General features: G+C 37.2%; 4 protein-coding genes across 4 annotated transcripts; 2 read left to right on the plus strand and 2 right to left on the minus strand.

Annotated features, from left to right (window-relative positions):
* On the plus strand, positions 1–2,765 carry LOC116139389 (GDSL esterase/lipase At4g10955). Its single transcript, XM_031425069.1, has 3 exons — positions 1–110; positions 1,177–1,289; positions 1,574–2,765. Exons 2-3 carry the CDS (start codon positions 1,228–1,230, stop codon positions 2,553–2,555), a joined length of 1,044 nt encoding a protein of 347 aa, XP_031280929.1. The 5' UTR covers positions 1–110; positions 1,177–1,227; the 3' UTR covers positions 2,556–2,765.
* Positions 2,766–3,808: 1,043 nt separating this feature from the next.
* Positions 3,809–4,601, minus strand: LOC116139419. The gene has a single exon (XM_031425095.1). The coding sequence runs from the start codon at positions 4,555–4,557 to the stop codon at positions 3,940–3,942; it is 618 nt and encodes a 205-aa protein (XP_031280955.1). The 5' UTR covers positions 4,558–4,601; the 3' UTR covers positions 3,809–3,939.
* Positions 4,602–7,312: 2,711 nt separating this feature from the next.
* On the minus strand, positions 7,313–10,473 carry LOC116139351 (phosphatidylinositol 4-kinase gamma 2). Its single transcript, XM_031425029.1, has 2 exons — positions 8,674–10,473; positions 7,313–7,997 (listed from the first exon to the last, which is right to left on the minus strand). The coding sequence occupies exons 1-2, from the start codon at positions 10,039–10,041 to the stop codon at positions 7,620–7,622; spliced, it is 1,746 nt and encodes a 581-aa protein (XP_031280889.1). The 5' UTR covers positions 10,042–10,473; the 3' UTR covers positions 7,313–7,619.
* A 2,177-nt stretch (positions 10,474–12,650) lies between these two features.
* LOC116139408 (GDSL esterase/lipase At5g08460) lies at positions 12,651–14,409 on the plus strand. The gene is made up of 5 exons (XM_031425085.1): positions 12,651–12,951; positions 13,291–13,418; positions 13,504–13,743; positions 13,842–14,094; positions 14,180–14,409. Exons 1-5 carry the CDS (start codon positions 12,651–12,653, stop codon positions 14,407–14,409), a joined length of 1,152 nt encoding a protein of 383 aa, XP_031280945.1.
* Positions 14,410–14,445: the final 36 nt, after the last annotated feature.

Below are 14,445 nucleotides of genomic sequence, written 5' to 3' on the forward strand. Positions count from 1 at the left end.
TGAAGATTGACGAAGACGTTATAACGTTCTGACGGCGACCACTTCGCTTCTAATTAACACATTTCGAGCTCGTCATCGATCAGATCTGCCAAACCTCTTAATTAATCCAGGTACATTTTCTCTACAATTAAGTTCATTTATTCTACATTTTATTTTTCTACGAATTAGGTGTCGGTTTTTTATTTAATAGCTGTTATTATTCGACAGATCGTGATCGCCGTTTCTTTGTATGATCCGGTGAATCCTCTCGATTGCTTTTGATTCATATTGATTATTTTTAGGATATAAATTAAGAGTATATCATATGAAAGTAAGATATAAAATAATGAAGAATAGATTACCTGCACATAATCGTTCTCACTAGAGTACAAAGTGAAAAGACAATGTTCAAATACTAATTTGGGTGAATCATTAACTGGTAGCGTTCGCTAAAATTCAAAATTCAAAAGTTCTGCTAACATTTTTTACACTGGAGGATGTGGGTGAATCTGTTTCAGCATATAAATATTGTCTTTTGACTTTGATATAGCTTAGAGTTGATAAGGCTTGATATAAAAATAAAAATTAAAAAAAAAATGGAAAAATCATAGAACTTGGTTTTCTTTAAATTTTGATGTATTGCTTATGTGCACTGGCTGTGAAGTAAAGTACTTAGAAGTTCTGGATGGAAGGTAGTTGCGTATAAATGTAAATTATGGAATTTTTGCCAATCAGTATTGAAATGATAGTGCCAAGGAAATTTTATGGCTCACTAATAGGATTTTTATCGGTCAAATTGGACTGATCAGTGTATCTTGATTTATATGCCAAAGCAGAGTGTAGTTAGATACGCTCAGGATTTGATTAGGTATGCTAAATTATTCTGTCAAAAATGTATGTAAAGTTGTTTAGAATCATAAGTGATTAAAGTTACTGATTTGGTCGACTTTGCTGTATGTTAAATAGCTACTTCTAGATGACTCTGTAGAATGTCTATTGTGAACCGACTTTTATTGTAATGCATTTGCTGGAGATGTTCTATGAAACAATTTGAGAATTTTAAAAGTTGCATGTTGTGAGGAATTCATGTTTCATCCTAGAAAATGTGGTAAAAATATAAATTATTCAACTATGCTGTCGCTTCTGAAAGAGTCCACTTATGATTGCTAACTTGCCCAATGTTCATGGTGCATGCAGAACTGCTTTTACAGATATCAAGAAGAAAGGACAAAAAGATCATATGGTGTAATGGCCTCTGAGAGGGAAGATTTTAGTCTTTCAGGGCCTTTACACCTGACTACTCTTGATTGGTAAGACCTTCTATTAAGCATGATGAACAAATAAACTCAATTCAAACAAGCCACAGTTCCAAACTTATGAAATCTTTTTCCACATGAAAATTTCCATGTGCAATATTTTGTTTTAGGTTATATTGATTTTGCTACAATGTCAAGCTTCATTGAACTTGGGTTGTAAAGATAAACAAATCCTGATTGTGGTGGAATCTTCATTAGTTGGAACTTCAGACGCTATACGCTATATCCTTGGAATTTTATTTTCATTTTTTTAAGTTGTTATGCGCTATCTCATGCAGGACAAATGATAATCATCGAAGGTCTGTAGCAGCTTGTTTGGTTCAGGGTGTGTACATTCTAGAGCGAGATCGTCAGCTGCAGCGTTATGAATCTCAAGCTCTTGCACCTCCTTGGTGGGAGTTCTTCCACTTTCAATTGCTCCGTCAGCTTAAAGATGATGCTGATTTTTCAATCTTTGGTGCCATTTATGAATTCAAACCTCCAGCTTCAAATTGTAACTTGTCAACAGCTGGAACACCTCGCTATGTAATTGCCTTTCGAGGGACCTTGACCAAACAAGACTCTTTTACACGGGATCTTGAGTTGGACCTCCACTTAATCCGAAATGGACTCCACCAGACATCTCGTTTTGAGATTGCTATGCAAGCTGTCAGAAACATGGTTGCTTCTGTAGGTAATTCAAATGTCTGGTTGGCTGGCCATTCCCTTGGGTCAGCTATGGCAATGCTTGCGGGGAAGACTATGGCCAAGACGGGTGTTTTACTTGAAGCTTTTCTCTTTAATCCACCATTCCTTTCAGCCCCAATTGAGAGGATTAAAGATAAGAAAGTCAAGCATGGGCTTAGAATAGCAGGCAGTGTTATCACAGCTGGACTTGCTCTTGCTGTAAATGTAAAGAAAAATCAACATAATACTCGGTCTGCAACTGAGGATCCATTTGTTGCGCTGGCTGCTTGGGTCCCTCGTCTTTTTGTGAACCCAGCCGACCACATCTGCTCAGAATATGTTGGATATTTTGAACATAGGAAGAAGATGGAGGAGATTGGAGCAGGAGGTATTGAAAGGTTGGCAACTAAACACTCCCTTGGGGGTCTATTTATGAATGCAATGGGAAAGGAGTCAGAACCTCTACACCTCATTGCATCAGCAAATCTGACAGTTAATGCAACTCCTTCACGAGATTTCAAACAGGCTCATGGAATTCACCAGTGGTGGAAATCTGATCTGCACTTGCAGTCCAAGTTTTACACATACAAATAGTTTTGGTGAGTTTTTGCAATTCCTTGTCCTGATTTATCTTGTATATGCCATTTGTAGAATACTTAATCATTGTCGAATGGACTATGGAACTTAGATCCCTGGCTTTTAAGTTGAATCTTCAGCCAATTGTTAGTACACAGTTGACAGGTCTCTTGTATTTGAGATTTGTCCTTTGTACACAAGTCAATGTTAAAAAAAAAAAAAAAAAAACTAAGAAATTGTTCATGGTTTTTCTTCTTTTGTTGTTGGCAGTTGGCACATGCCATTGCCATGGGAGGCGCAGATGCCTTTCTTTAAAATGATGCATTTTAAGACCGAAAGGACAGCTTGTAACTATTATTTTTGGTCAAATAATTTAGCATGTGTGTTCTGTGATTTGATGTGAATTTGATCCGGTTTACAGATAGCATAGGAGTGACACAATCAGTTAATGCATTTCATCAGTCATCGCAATTATCATTATGGATTGAAACAAAAGATTTAGAGATAAAAGTTGGATGGTCAGTAATGTATATCATGATCCAGCACTAATAAATATCTCTTCTTTTTTCTCTGTTTTCACCATTCACCCAGAATTCTCTTTTTACTCAATTTCTGAGAAGACTACCACTCAAGAGTCACAGTCACAGGCAAAGACAAATGGCTCACTCACTCTCGCATTCACACTGAGAAAAATAGTAGAGTAGTCATCGCACAAATTCAACACACAATACAATCACGCTCCCTCTCCCTCTCATTTAAAGTCCAAAAAAAGAGCAAGACTCGAATCTCAAGGCAGTGGACATTGAATGATAACCCGGGTCGGCTGCTTCCATACCTCGTTGGTCCCACCCACTGGTCCTGCACCTGACCTGACCTACTACCGCAAACACAGTAAACTTTCTATCTATTTTTAACTGTAACTGTTACATTTTACCGCCAAATCAACCAATCACTTTCTCCTCCAAATCATTATCCACCAAACCTGCACCAAAACGGTGACTATGATATAACCCCCGTATTTCACTTCAGTAAATATTACCGCATTTCAAGCTTCTTTTTAGCACACTTTGATTTACTCGATTTCTGGGTTTGGAATTTTGGACCAAAACCCAAGTGAGCAATCATCACCCATTACTTCACTCTTGCATCACTTCACTATTATTATTATTGCATTATGCTTTACTTTACTTATGGTCTAATTAACCTCCATAAAAGCAGCAAAAGCACAACTAAAATTATTAAAGAAGAAGAAGAAGAAGACAAGCTCAAACGAAGATAAAGAACAAGAACCTACCAACTTCTGCTTAAATTAGAGAATGTTTTTACACTTGATTTTATAAAAATCACCTAAAATCACATTACCGTTACAAAACTTCCAAACTAGTAACAAAAACAGAAGATACTAGCAGTGAAACCCTAATACAGATCCATCATTCACAGAAATTTCAACCCTACATCCAGATTTGGCCTCGACGTGGTGGGTAAAGACATGCAATACCCTTACCCGACCCGCCATTTCCATTCTGGATTCAATCTCCAAAGAGGGTCCCACCCGATTCCCGTTATTAGGCCAACCAGCACCGCCTATGCCACCGCCAGTCACCACAGGCCCCACCACCGCGCTGGCTTCGGCGGCCGTGGAAATCGGGAAGGACTGGACGGCGAAAGTTGCGGCCATGTACTTGGTCCGACCCGCTTCGATCTTACCCGCGGGAATGAACATGAAGCCGACTTGGGAGCCGGAGTACATGAGCTGAATTGTACTGTCGTAGTGAGTGAAGGCGGCCTTGTTAGGGTTCTTGACGGTGACATACTGAGAAAAAGTGAAGTTGACGGTGCTGTTAGAGATGGAAAACGACGGAAGTTGGACGGCGTTAACAGTAATCTTGGGGTCTTTGGGTTTAAAAACAGTGAAGAAGACAATGAGAACAACTATAACTACAAAGATCAAGAAAATGGTAGCTACTATACATGATGCTAAATTTGTGCGGCCTGATGGGGGTTTATGAGGCTTGCTCATTTGGATAATAATTATCGTTTCTTGATCTAAAATCAAAAGATAAAAAAAAAAAAAAGAAGAAAGAAAGAATGAGTGAGTAAATGAAAGAATCTGCAGAGAGAGAGAAACGAGAGGGGTGATAGGGAGTAGAGAGGGGTATTATAAAATGTGGAAAGTGAAAAGAGAGGTGGTTGTTTTGGTTGGATTTGACAGAGAAAAAATATGAAAGGTAGACTTAATTTGGTTACTTTATTTTTTTTGTCCTAAAGTGTTTTGTTTTGTTTGTGTGTATCGTGCTTGGACGGAAAGATGGAGAAATGTGGGTCCTCCTCAGTGTTCGGACCCTACAAACCCAATAGATTGAATAAATCACAAATATGATAAGTAATTACTCTCTTGATAAATCGAACATGGATAAGTCACAAGTATAGTCGATGGCCACTCCCCTGATGAATCAAACACAAAATCTCTAGGTCCACTAACAAGCCGAACCCAATGTTCTAACATCCGATCACAAGGGATTTGGTTTAATTAAGGAAATCTTTACTGTTTTGGATATAACAAAAGACCCAACAAAATAATGGCATAAAGAAACTTTAGGAAATAAAAAAATAATGGGTTTTTTACCATATAAATGTTGAACAGATAACTTTAACCTTAAATGTAATGAGCGTAAATAGTAATTTGGGTGCGTTTGTTTCGTTTTTTTCAAAATACTTTATTCTTATTTTGAAAAAAATGCAAGTTTGTTTCCATATTCTCAAAATTACGGTCTATAATAATCAACTTTTTAAACCCCCATAGGTTTGTTAATTTACTAAATACCCCTAACAAAAAAGTTTTATAAATTGATAAAAACACCTCCACCCACCTATATTTGTCAAATTCTAACAACCATCATCGGAATTTGGCGTAATGGGATCTGGCCTTTTCCTGTCATATCCATAGCCAAAGGTATGACTGTCAATGACTATTAATATATGACCGTCGTTGACAGCCAAATCCAGCTGTAGATTTGATTTTTTTCGACCAGATCCGTGGTGGTCAGAATCTAACAACTGTGGGTGGATAGGGGTATTTTTTATCAATTTATAAACTTTTTTATTATTGGGGGTGTTTAGCTAAATTAACAAACTTAAGAGTTTTTTTTTTTTTTTTAAATTTTCAAATCCTATCTCGTAATAATAACCCAACTCAACTTAACAATAATATTTCAAAAATACTACTCAAAATAATAAAATAAACACACCTAATTTCAAATAACTCCTAGTAAAAATCTCTTATATGTATGGAGATAACGTTACTCTTCTACCGTTAATAGGTATAGGTTTGATAATTCAATACTTTTGCTCGGTTGGTGAAATGCTAAAATGAGAAGTTAATCGAAAGTCAATTGGATAGTGACAGTAAAAGAAAAATGAAAAAGACTTTATGGGAGATTGGAGGAGGGAAAGATGAAGAATTAGGTTTAGCTATTAATGGTTAGCCTGTTTTAATGGTGGCAAACCTAAAGATCCAGCTTTAAATGTTCAAACTGAGGTGTTGATGAATGGTGTTAATGTCAACATACAATACAAAGATGTTTACACTAATTACAACTGACTTTTCACTGTTGAAAATGGCGGGAAACAGAAGCAGCTATTGACCCTTTTTCAGGAAAAGTCTCCATCCGTACTCAGTGAATACTTCCTGCCAGAAAAGAAAGCATTTGCCAACTTGCAATAATGGAGTTCTGATTGTTGGCATTTAGCTGAGGCCGCCTTCTTCTTCTAATACGAATCGTTTTGGAAATATAATATGTTATTGCTCCGGTATTGTTACAGACCCAATATCGGCCCTTGGAACATCAAATCTAACGGTTAACGAGGCTCTACTCTACATGATCAGTAACAATACAATCACAAGCCCAACAAGTTAACCATTTCTGGAAAAGAAAACAACTTTTTCCCACCTAAGGTCTGCCTTAATCACTTTTTCTACCCAAAAGGTTTCTAAATACCACTTTTCCACCCAAAGTTTATATTCTATTAATACTTAAAATACACTTCACTTTCTCAATTGGCATTCAGCGAATTACCAAGAGCCAGGATAAGAGGGGTTTTGTAAAGTGGAGGGCGGTGGATAGAATGGTAGTGATCGATTGAACATTCGCTGATTGAATTAGTTAAGAAAATTAAACTCTAGCTTTGCGATGACCGCCAATTAGCGAGAAATCAGGTACCAGAGTGACAGTGGTTTTGTAGAGAGGAGACCAGAGGTTCAGATTGTAGTGGCAGAGAGAATTTTAGCCGTTGGAATCAGCTTTGAGTGAAAAAATAGTATTTTAAAACTTTTTAGATGGGAATGTCATTAAGGCAAACCTTGGGTGGGAAAAGTTATTTACTCTTTCTGGAACGCCATATTAAAAGGGCCCTCACTTCACAAAGTTAAAATTAGGCCCGAACTCAAGACCATTACTATTACCATTTTGATGGGCTGATGAACAAGTATGTTAAAAGATTGGGTTCCAAAGAATCTCAGAGGTACAAAAGGTGTAAAGAAAGGTATTGGAGCTTTGCAATAAATAACAAACACAACCAGTTACAAAATCTAAGCTATATACATACATACATATATACAAGCTGTATACTGTATATTTCATTGGCTTCCAATATGTTCTCTTTTCTGTTTAATTTTGCAGCACAGATTAACATCATAAACTTCTACATTTAGGAAGATGGGGATCCCGTCCAGCAACAACTTTACCTATAAACCAAACTTCTATACTGACTACTGACACTACTACAGATTAATTTACAAAGAACCAGGTTTTTAAGCTCCTGTTTGAGCATAACCTCTGACTCTGAGATCCATATAATCTGAGCAGACATATTATTCATCATCTTAAACTTCTGTTCAACATGCCAGCCAATACAATACCAATAATAGTTGACAGAAGTGAAAGAACATTAAAAGCTTTAGGCCCATTTAAAACAATATGAACCATCGGTGATCGTTGCAACTGCAGTCCATCCAAAAATGGACTGTTCATCGACTTAATACATACAAATATATATATATATATATATACGAACCAGAAGAAATTATAGATTAATCTTGTCAAGCCGGGAATCCATGATTTCAGAAACGGTTTGGAGAAATGAAACATCACTCATGAAAGGTAGTAAGGAATCTTGTGCTTCACGAACTATCTCCTCAATTACAGATTCCTTGTTCACATTTGATCTACACATGATGCTTCCAATGGCGTAAGGAGTGAGACCTCTCTCTACTCCTTTCTTCAAAAGCATGGTGGAGATGTGGAGTGTTCTGGCACACTCAAGGGGAACATTCCACCCATAAAATTTCAGAAGTGTGATGTCTTGTTCAGCATCCAGGGACTTTATATAGTCAATTGTTTCGGGAGAAAAAGGTTTTCGAGCTTGAGGCCAGTAAAGCCAATCAAAGGTACAATCTTCAAACTGCAAACAGAACAAAGGATTTGCAATTTAGAAACCAAATGATCATTCTAATTTTTTGTCAGACAGAGTTTAACAATTTGGATGACAACACATAAAGGTGAGTAAATTATACCAAGGTGGTATGCGGAGTGGTAAAAAAAGCAAATAAAAAAAAACGCATGCCAAGATAATAGAATGTCATCTGAAACAATCACCACAGGCTTAAAGCAAGTTGAACAAAATGTTGACACAGTATGGGGCAGAAATTTCTGGTTGCCTGTGCTATTGGCTTCAAGTAAACCAAAAATATTGAGTAAAAACCTAAAATGCAAAAAGTTTTTTCAGGCAAGTTCAGATTGACCAACCAGTACAACATTGTTTCAACTAACTATCACATTTGACCCATCTGAACAATCTGTCCAGCCTCAAAAGTGATAAGCCACCAGCCAATGGTTGAACATGCAACCAGTTTTTCCACCCCTTATGTTCACCTATCTGACAATTTTCCTCCAGGATACAACTCAACCAAGCCTTTCAACCACATGAAAGCTGATAATTTGGACATCAAATTATCATCCCCCATGTATCATTGCATAAATGTTAAACTATTCCATAAAAAAAAAAAAGGACCACAGCGAATTAAAGCAACTATTGACAAGAGTAAAAGTTTTTGGGAAGAAAAAAAAAAAACACTTACATTCTCAGGCAAGCAGTAGCCATGATCAATTGGAATGAGAATAGTCTGACCATCATCCCCTTTGCCAACCAATATATTACCAGCATGTCTATCTGCATTTGCCATCCTGATATCAAGCACACTGATTTTGTGCACCTCCTCCACAGGGAAAGCCCCAGGGCCCATGTCCTCACAGTTCCCATAACTCTTCATGAACATTTGTAGTGACCCCATCTTAACATTTTCTGCCGCATATTCATACCCATCTGGATAGTTAAATTCCTCATGTAAGCACTGAACCATAACTGTAGGGGGTACGCCAGCAAATCCCAATGTTTCACCTGATAATGAACGAGGACCACTCTTGGGATGATCCAATAAATACACTGCGACTTCCCTCAATGCTCCTTCTCCAACCCTAGTCCCTCTCTTCAATCCTTCACCATCTAATGACACAGGTAGTCCGCGTGGGTTATTCACAGCCATTGGTTCTTCATCAATAGGCTTAAACACAGAAACATAATCCAAACCCAATGAATCTTGCATGAAATAAGTCCCTCCAGTTCCCTCAGATGACCTAACTGGCTTATTACCTCTCTCCAAACCATCAAATGTAGAGTTAATCATATTCCAAACCACAGAAGGCAAATCCACTTTAGGATTAACGATTACAGGTTCTAACCAGAAATCTCTAACACATGGCTCTCTATTTACAACTCGAAACTCCTTCGGTTGGTTCTCTAACGCTGCTCCATCTAAGCTCTCTGTCTGTTTCCCCTCATTTGCATTGGCCGCCACAACATAAAGTTCAAAATCTTTGTCAATTGGCTTAGCTCGAACTTTTGCAGATTTCTGAACTAACAAATGAATGACAGCATCATTGTCCTTACAAATATCATCAATCAATCTCTGATTTTCAAGCCTCTCACCATCACAATAAATTTCCTGATCATCAATATCATCAAAATCATGTCCTTTCTTCGCAATCCGCTTCTTTACATATCCAACATTTTTAAACCTATCAACATGAAACTCAAACTCTTTCCCACAACTTGTCCTAACAGTTATAAGCAAAAGATCAGACAACTTAAGAACTAAATGTAAAACATTCCCACCCGTCAAACCATAATCTTTCACACGACTTTCATTTCGTGCCAATTCTCTGCCCCCATACACAAGCTTTTGCTTTTTCACTACGAAACCTTTACATGTTTGAATCCTAAGCTTAACTGATTCAATCGAATCAGTCTCCAACACACGCATTGGGATCAACGAACCACAGACACTAAGAAAAATCAAGATTGACTCGCTAGAATTGGACCGTCCGGCTCGCTCATTAAACAAACGGGGCAAATGACAGGGATTCAACGCAATATCAGCAATCGACATATTTAAAACAAACAAAAAAGTAATAAAATTAAATAATTTACAAAAACCCAGAAGCTGAAATTAGATTATGATTCAGAAAAGCTCCAGCTCCTGGGTTCAAAGAAGTGAGATTAGAAAAGCAAGGACATGAAAGGAACTGTTTATCATGTTAGGAGCGAACTGAGAAAAGCTTAAAAACTCTAGAATGCGGATTCTTTACCCTCCAAAGAACCGAAGTGTAATGAAACGATTAGCCTAGTATTTAAAGATCTACTTCTCCACTAGTGATGGCGATTAGTTACACCACTAATTTGAGCAGACGAGTATCCGTTTTGCCACAATTGGTGTCTTCGGTTTTAGTGGTGGCCGATTTTTTCGCCGATTTTTTCTGTTTCCGTTAGAACTGTCGCCGGTGATGCGAGAGAAAAAGAAAGAACGGTATTGTAGCCGTTAGCTCTATGTAAGCTTTTGACTCAACGACTATGACGGATTGTGTTTTCAATTTTTAAAAATTTTACGACGCCGTTTTCTGTTTGTAACGGCCGTTTTGCTCCTTATTAAAAGAAGAGAAAGCGCTTTCGTTCCCCCACTCGATACCGAATACCTTCAAGGAAGGCGCACGTATGTAATGACTACAATACCCTCTCAGGTTCCCTAATTATAGTTATATTGCACATGTTTATTAAAAATTAAATTAAGGGTAATCACGTCATTGTACAGAAGGTAATGTATCCGTTTCTCATTATTATTAACTACACAGTAGCGTTCGTACAGAAAGTATCTGGATTTGGATGACGGATGTACTAACGCAAACGACCCTAACTTAACGAGAAATATGACGTGGTCTTGTCAGCTGGAGGTAGTACATTAGTTGTGCAAATCCAATGGGGATGATAGTTTGGCTCCTGAGATTTATTGTCTGTTTGTCTCGGATTCTTTGTTTAACGGCACCCATCAAAGTTTAAGCTTAATTAACTACTAATTACTTGGATTAATTTAAGCCAGAAGCAGTGAAGAAGCCATGTTACCAAAATAGGGTATACTAATTTAATTAAGAAGGTTAATTATGATATTAAATAAAAATAAAAATTGGGATATGATCATAATTCATTGAACGAGGTAACATAAATTGTGGGTGACGCTCATTTTCTTGGCAAAATTAATTAATTAATGTAAGCTTTGGGTTTGAATTAATGAGCAAACCCATAATCACCACCGGGTGATCTAACGATTAACTAAGATTTTTAAGTATATTACTTAAAAAATTATGAATTCGATCCATCTAAATTATTAATAGAGTGGTTACTGATGAAATTTAAATTTATCTGATTATCAATTTTAGGATCCCAAATGATTAATTAAAGTATGTATAAATAAATCCACAAATTCTCGATTACCAAAAATAAAAAAATAAAAAAATAATAATAATAATTAGCGAGTCCATTGCCGTGGCACTTGAAAAGGGTCCCGAATCCTTATTACATATCTTTAAAAACAACTAATTGCAATTAATTAAGTTAATTATGTGGCTGCAATTAGCAGACTCAACAAGAGGAAGGTTCCTCTCCCTCAAAAGATTCAGTGGGTACATGCACCTATGCGAGATATTCAATGCAATAAGAATGGCTTTAATTTTTGTGGAAAGGATAAAGAAATATTTGGGGGTGTTTGTGTAAGATTTATGATTACATATGACCCATTTTTTATACTTCGAGTGGTAGAATGAGCGTATAATTTCAGGTTTGAATCGTTCATGTTTTTAAGATTTAAATGGGGGTTGTGACAATAGATTATTACATTAGTCTTTCTCTTTGATTAGTTATAGTGTGCGTAAACTGATATAAACGCTTTAGTGAAAAAAAAAAAGATGACATGATTCAATTGAAAAACAATGGGAAATGTGGTCCTCATTTCGCTTTTGCTTTAGTGGGTTACATTATTGAATTAATTGATTATTAATTAATATAACATTATGATAATTAATGTTATCTATGGGCCCTAAAATTATATCTCTTCATGTGGCATCAACTAATTGGGCCTACATATTGTTTTGTTCTGAGGAGTAATTTTTTAATTAAACTAAATTAATATTATGTATGGTATGCAAGTACAAAGTCAGAGGTGGCCTAATATTAAAACTTAAAGTCACCGCCAGACAGACTGACTGACACCCGCACGTAAGAATAAGATAATTTCCAACTTTATTAACATGCTTCAGGACACGTGTCAGCCTAATAATCATTAGGTGACGCTCCTCGTAGCCGTTGGTGGATAACTGGAGTCTGTCTGGATATTCCGTTATGGTCGGCGACGAGGACTGAACACGTTTTGTGCCACGTATGCATTCTTTTTGTACTATTTTAGAATCGGATTCGAATCCAATTTCGATTGGGTTGAAAACTTGAAATGTCAAAACCCGTTACCCAAACCAACCAACATCTAACGGATTGGGTTTTCTGATTTGGATCCAGCCCAACCCAGCCCAGCCCAGCCCAGCCCAGCCCACTATTAAGTTTACATCCGCTAATGCAAACTGAACTCTTGAGCCTCGAGGTGATTTTCGTCTTTTCCTAATATATTCAACCGCCGCTTCCCTACCCGCCAATTTCTCTTCCTCTCTCAAACAGACGATGCCAATCAATCTTCTTCTTCTTCTTCTCTTCACACTCGTTATATCCACCATCTTTAACGCCTCAAAAGCTCTTGAACTAGGCAGTACATCAATCTCAATACCACCTGCTGGACCACCAATTTCTCCTGCTGCTCTGGTCCCGGCTCTGTTCATCATTGGCGACTCCTCTGTTGACTGTGGCACCAACAACTACCTCGGTACTTTTGCTCGAGCCGATCGTCTTCCCTATGGAAGAGACTTCGATTCTCACCAACCCACTGGAAGATTCAGTAATGGAAGAATCCCAGTCGACTATCTTGGTAACATATTTTTTCATTTTCTTGGTTTCGTTTTTGGTCATCTTTACCAAGAAAGTAGACTAGAAAACAAAAGCTACAAAATGTTATCTTTGGTCACCTTATTTTCTCCTTTCGGCTAATTTCTATCTGTTTGGTTGCCAAGAAAGTGGAGTTAGGTTAAGAACAAGAAAATGTAATATTCTTTGTTGTTCAATTCTTGTTTATTTGCTAAGTCTTTTGTTTAAAAAAAAAAAAAAAAAAAAATCTTGATCACTTAATCTCAGTTTGATAATTGAACTGGGTTCACTAGATCTTTGAATTTTAACAAACAAGGCATTTCTGTTTTGATATTTTGATTAGCATTGCGCCTGGGGCTCCCCTTTGTTCCTAGTTATCTTGGGCAGAAGGGTAACGTTAAAGATATGATTCAAGGGGTGAATTATGCATCTGCTGGTGCTGGAATTATATTCTCAAGCGGGTCAGAGTTGGTATGTTCACCGATTCTCAAGTATCCCTGAATTTCAGAGTTCAATTGAAACTAGCCATATTCATTGTTGTTGTAATATGTTGCAGGGCCAACACATCTCCTTAATACAGCAAATTCAGCAGTTCACAGATACCTATCAGCAGTTTATTTTAAGTATGGGAGAGAATGTTACAGCTCATTTGATCTCAAACTCAGTGTTTTACCTTTCCATTGGGATTAATGACTATATACATTACTATCTTCCTAACGTGTCTGATGTGCAAAATCTGTACCTGCCATGGAGTTTCAACCAGTTCTTGGCATCTAACGTGAGGCGGGAAATCAAGGCGAGTATCCGAATCTGATGTTTCAGATAATTTTGTGTGATTTAGTTTTTAAGTACTATCAATCTGAACTATTTTAATGTGTAATGTTGATAAAACAGAATCTGTATAACATAAATGTCAGGAAAGTGGTGCTCATGGGGATGGCACCTATTGGCTGTGCTCCTCACTACCTGTGGAAGTACGGTAGAAATGGAGAGTGTGTTGAGGAGATAAATGACATGATCCTGGAGTTTAATTTTGTCATGAGATACATGGTTAAGATGCTTCGTCAGGAGCTTCCGGATTCCGATATCATCTTTTGTGATATGTATGAAGGTTCCATGGATATAATTCAGAATCATGAGCATTATGGTAACAGATTATTTCAACATCTTTACCAATTCAAAGATTTTTCAGTAGCATAAAATATCTAATGTATTATGCATCTCTCTTTCAGGTTTCGATTTTACTACTGATGCTTGCTGCGGATTAGGGAAGTATAAAGGGTGGATAATGTGCATATCACCGGAAATGGCTTGTAGCAATGCTTCAAATCATATCTGGTGGGATCAGTTTCATCCAACTGATGCAGTGAATGCCATTTTAGCAGACAATGTCTGGAATGGTCTGCACACAAAAATGTGCTACCCCATGAATTTGGAGGACATGGTTGCTACAAAGCTGTAATTTGATCAATAAAACATTTAGGCCCGCAGTTTGCTA

The sequence above is a fragment of the Pistacia vera genome, unplaced genomic scaffold (assembly GCF_008641045.1).
Source record: "Pistacia vera cultivar Batoury unplaced genomic scaffold, PisVer_v2 Contig350, whole genome shotgun sequence".
Classification (NCBI taxonomy): domain Eukaryota; kingdom Viridiplantae; phylum Streptophyta; class Magnoliopsida; order Sapindales; family Anacardiaceae; genus Pistacia; species Pistacia vera.

Excerpts from the sequence above, each read along its gene's own strand:
- LOC116139389 (XM_031425069.1), top strand. The coding sequence starts at position 1,228 with ATGGCCTCTGAGAGGGAAGATTTTAGTCTTTCAGGGCCTTTACACCTG. Across the intron at positions 1,290-1,573 it reads CACCTGACTACTCTTGATTG|GACAAATGATAATCATCGAA; the intron begins GTAAGACCTTCT and ends TATCTCATGCAG.
- LOC116139419 (XM_031425095.1), bottom strand. The coding sequence starts at position 4,557 with ATGAGCAAGCCTCATAAACCCCCATCAGGCCGCACAAATTTAGCATCA.
- LOC116139351 (XM_031425029.1), bottom strand. The coding sequence starts at position 10,041 with ATGTCGATTGCTGATATTGCGTTGAATCCCTGTCATTTGCCCCGTTTG. Across the intron at positions 7,998-8,673 it reads GCTACTGCTTGCCTGAGAAT|TTTGAAGATTGTACCTTTGA; the intron begins GTAAGTGTTTTT and ends TTCTGTTTGCAG.
- LOC116139408 (XM_031425085.1), top strand. The coding sequence starts at position 12,651 with ATGCCAATCAATCTTCTTCTTCTTCTTCTCTTCACACTCGTTATATCC. Across the intron at positions 12,952-13,290 it reads AATCCCAGTCGACTATCTTG|CATTGCGCCTGGGGCTCCCC; the intron begins GTAACATATTTT and ends TATTTTGATTAG. Across the intron at positions 13,419-13,503 it reads TCTCAAGCGGGTCAGAGTTG|GGCCAACACATCTCCTTAAT; the intron begins GTATGTTCACCG and ends AATATGTTGCAG.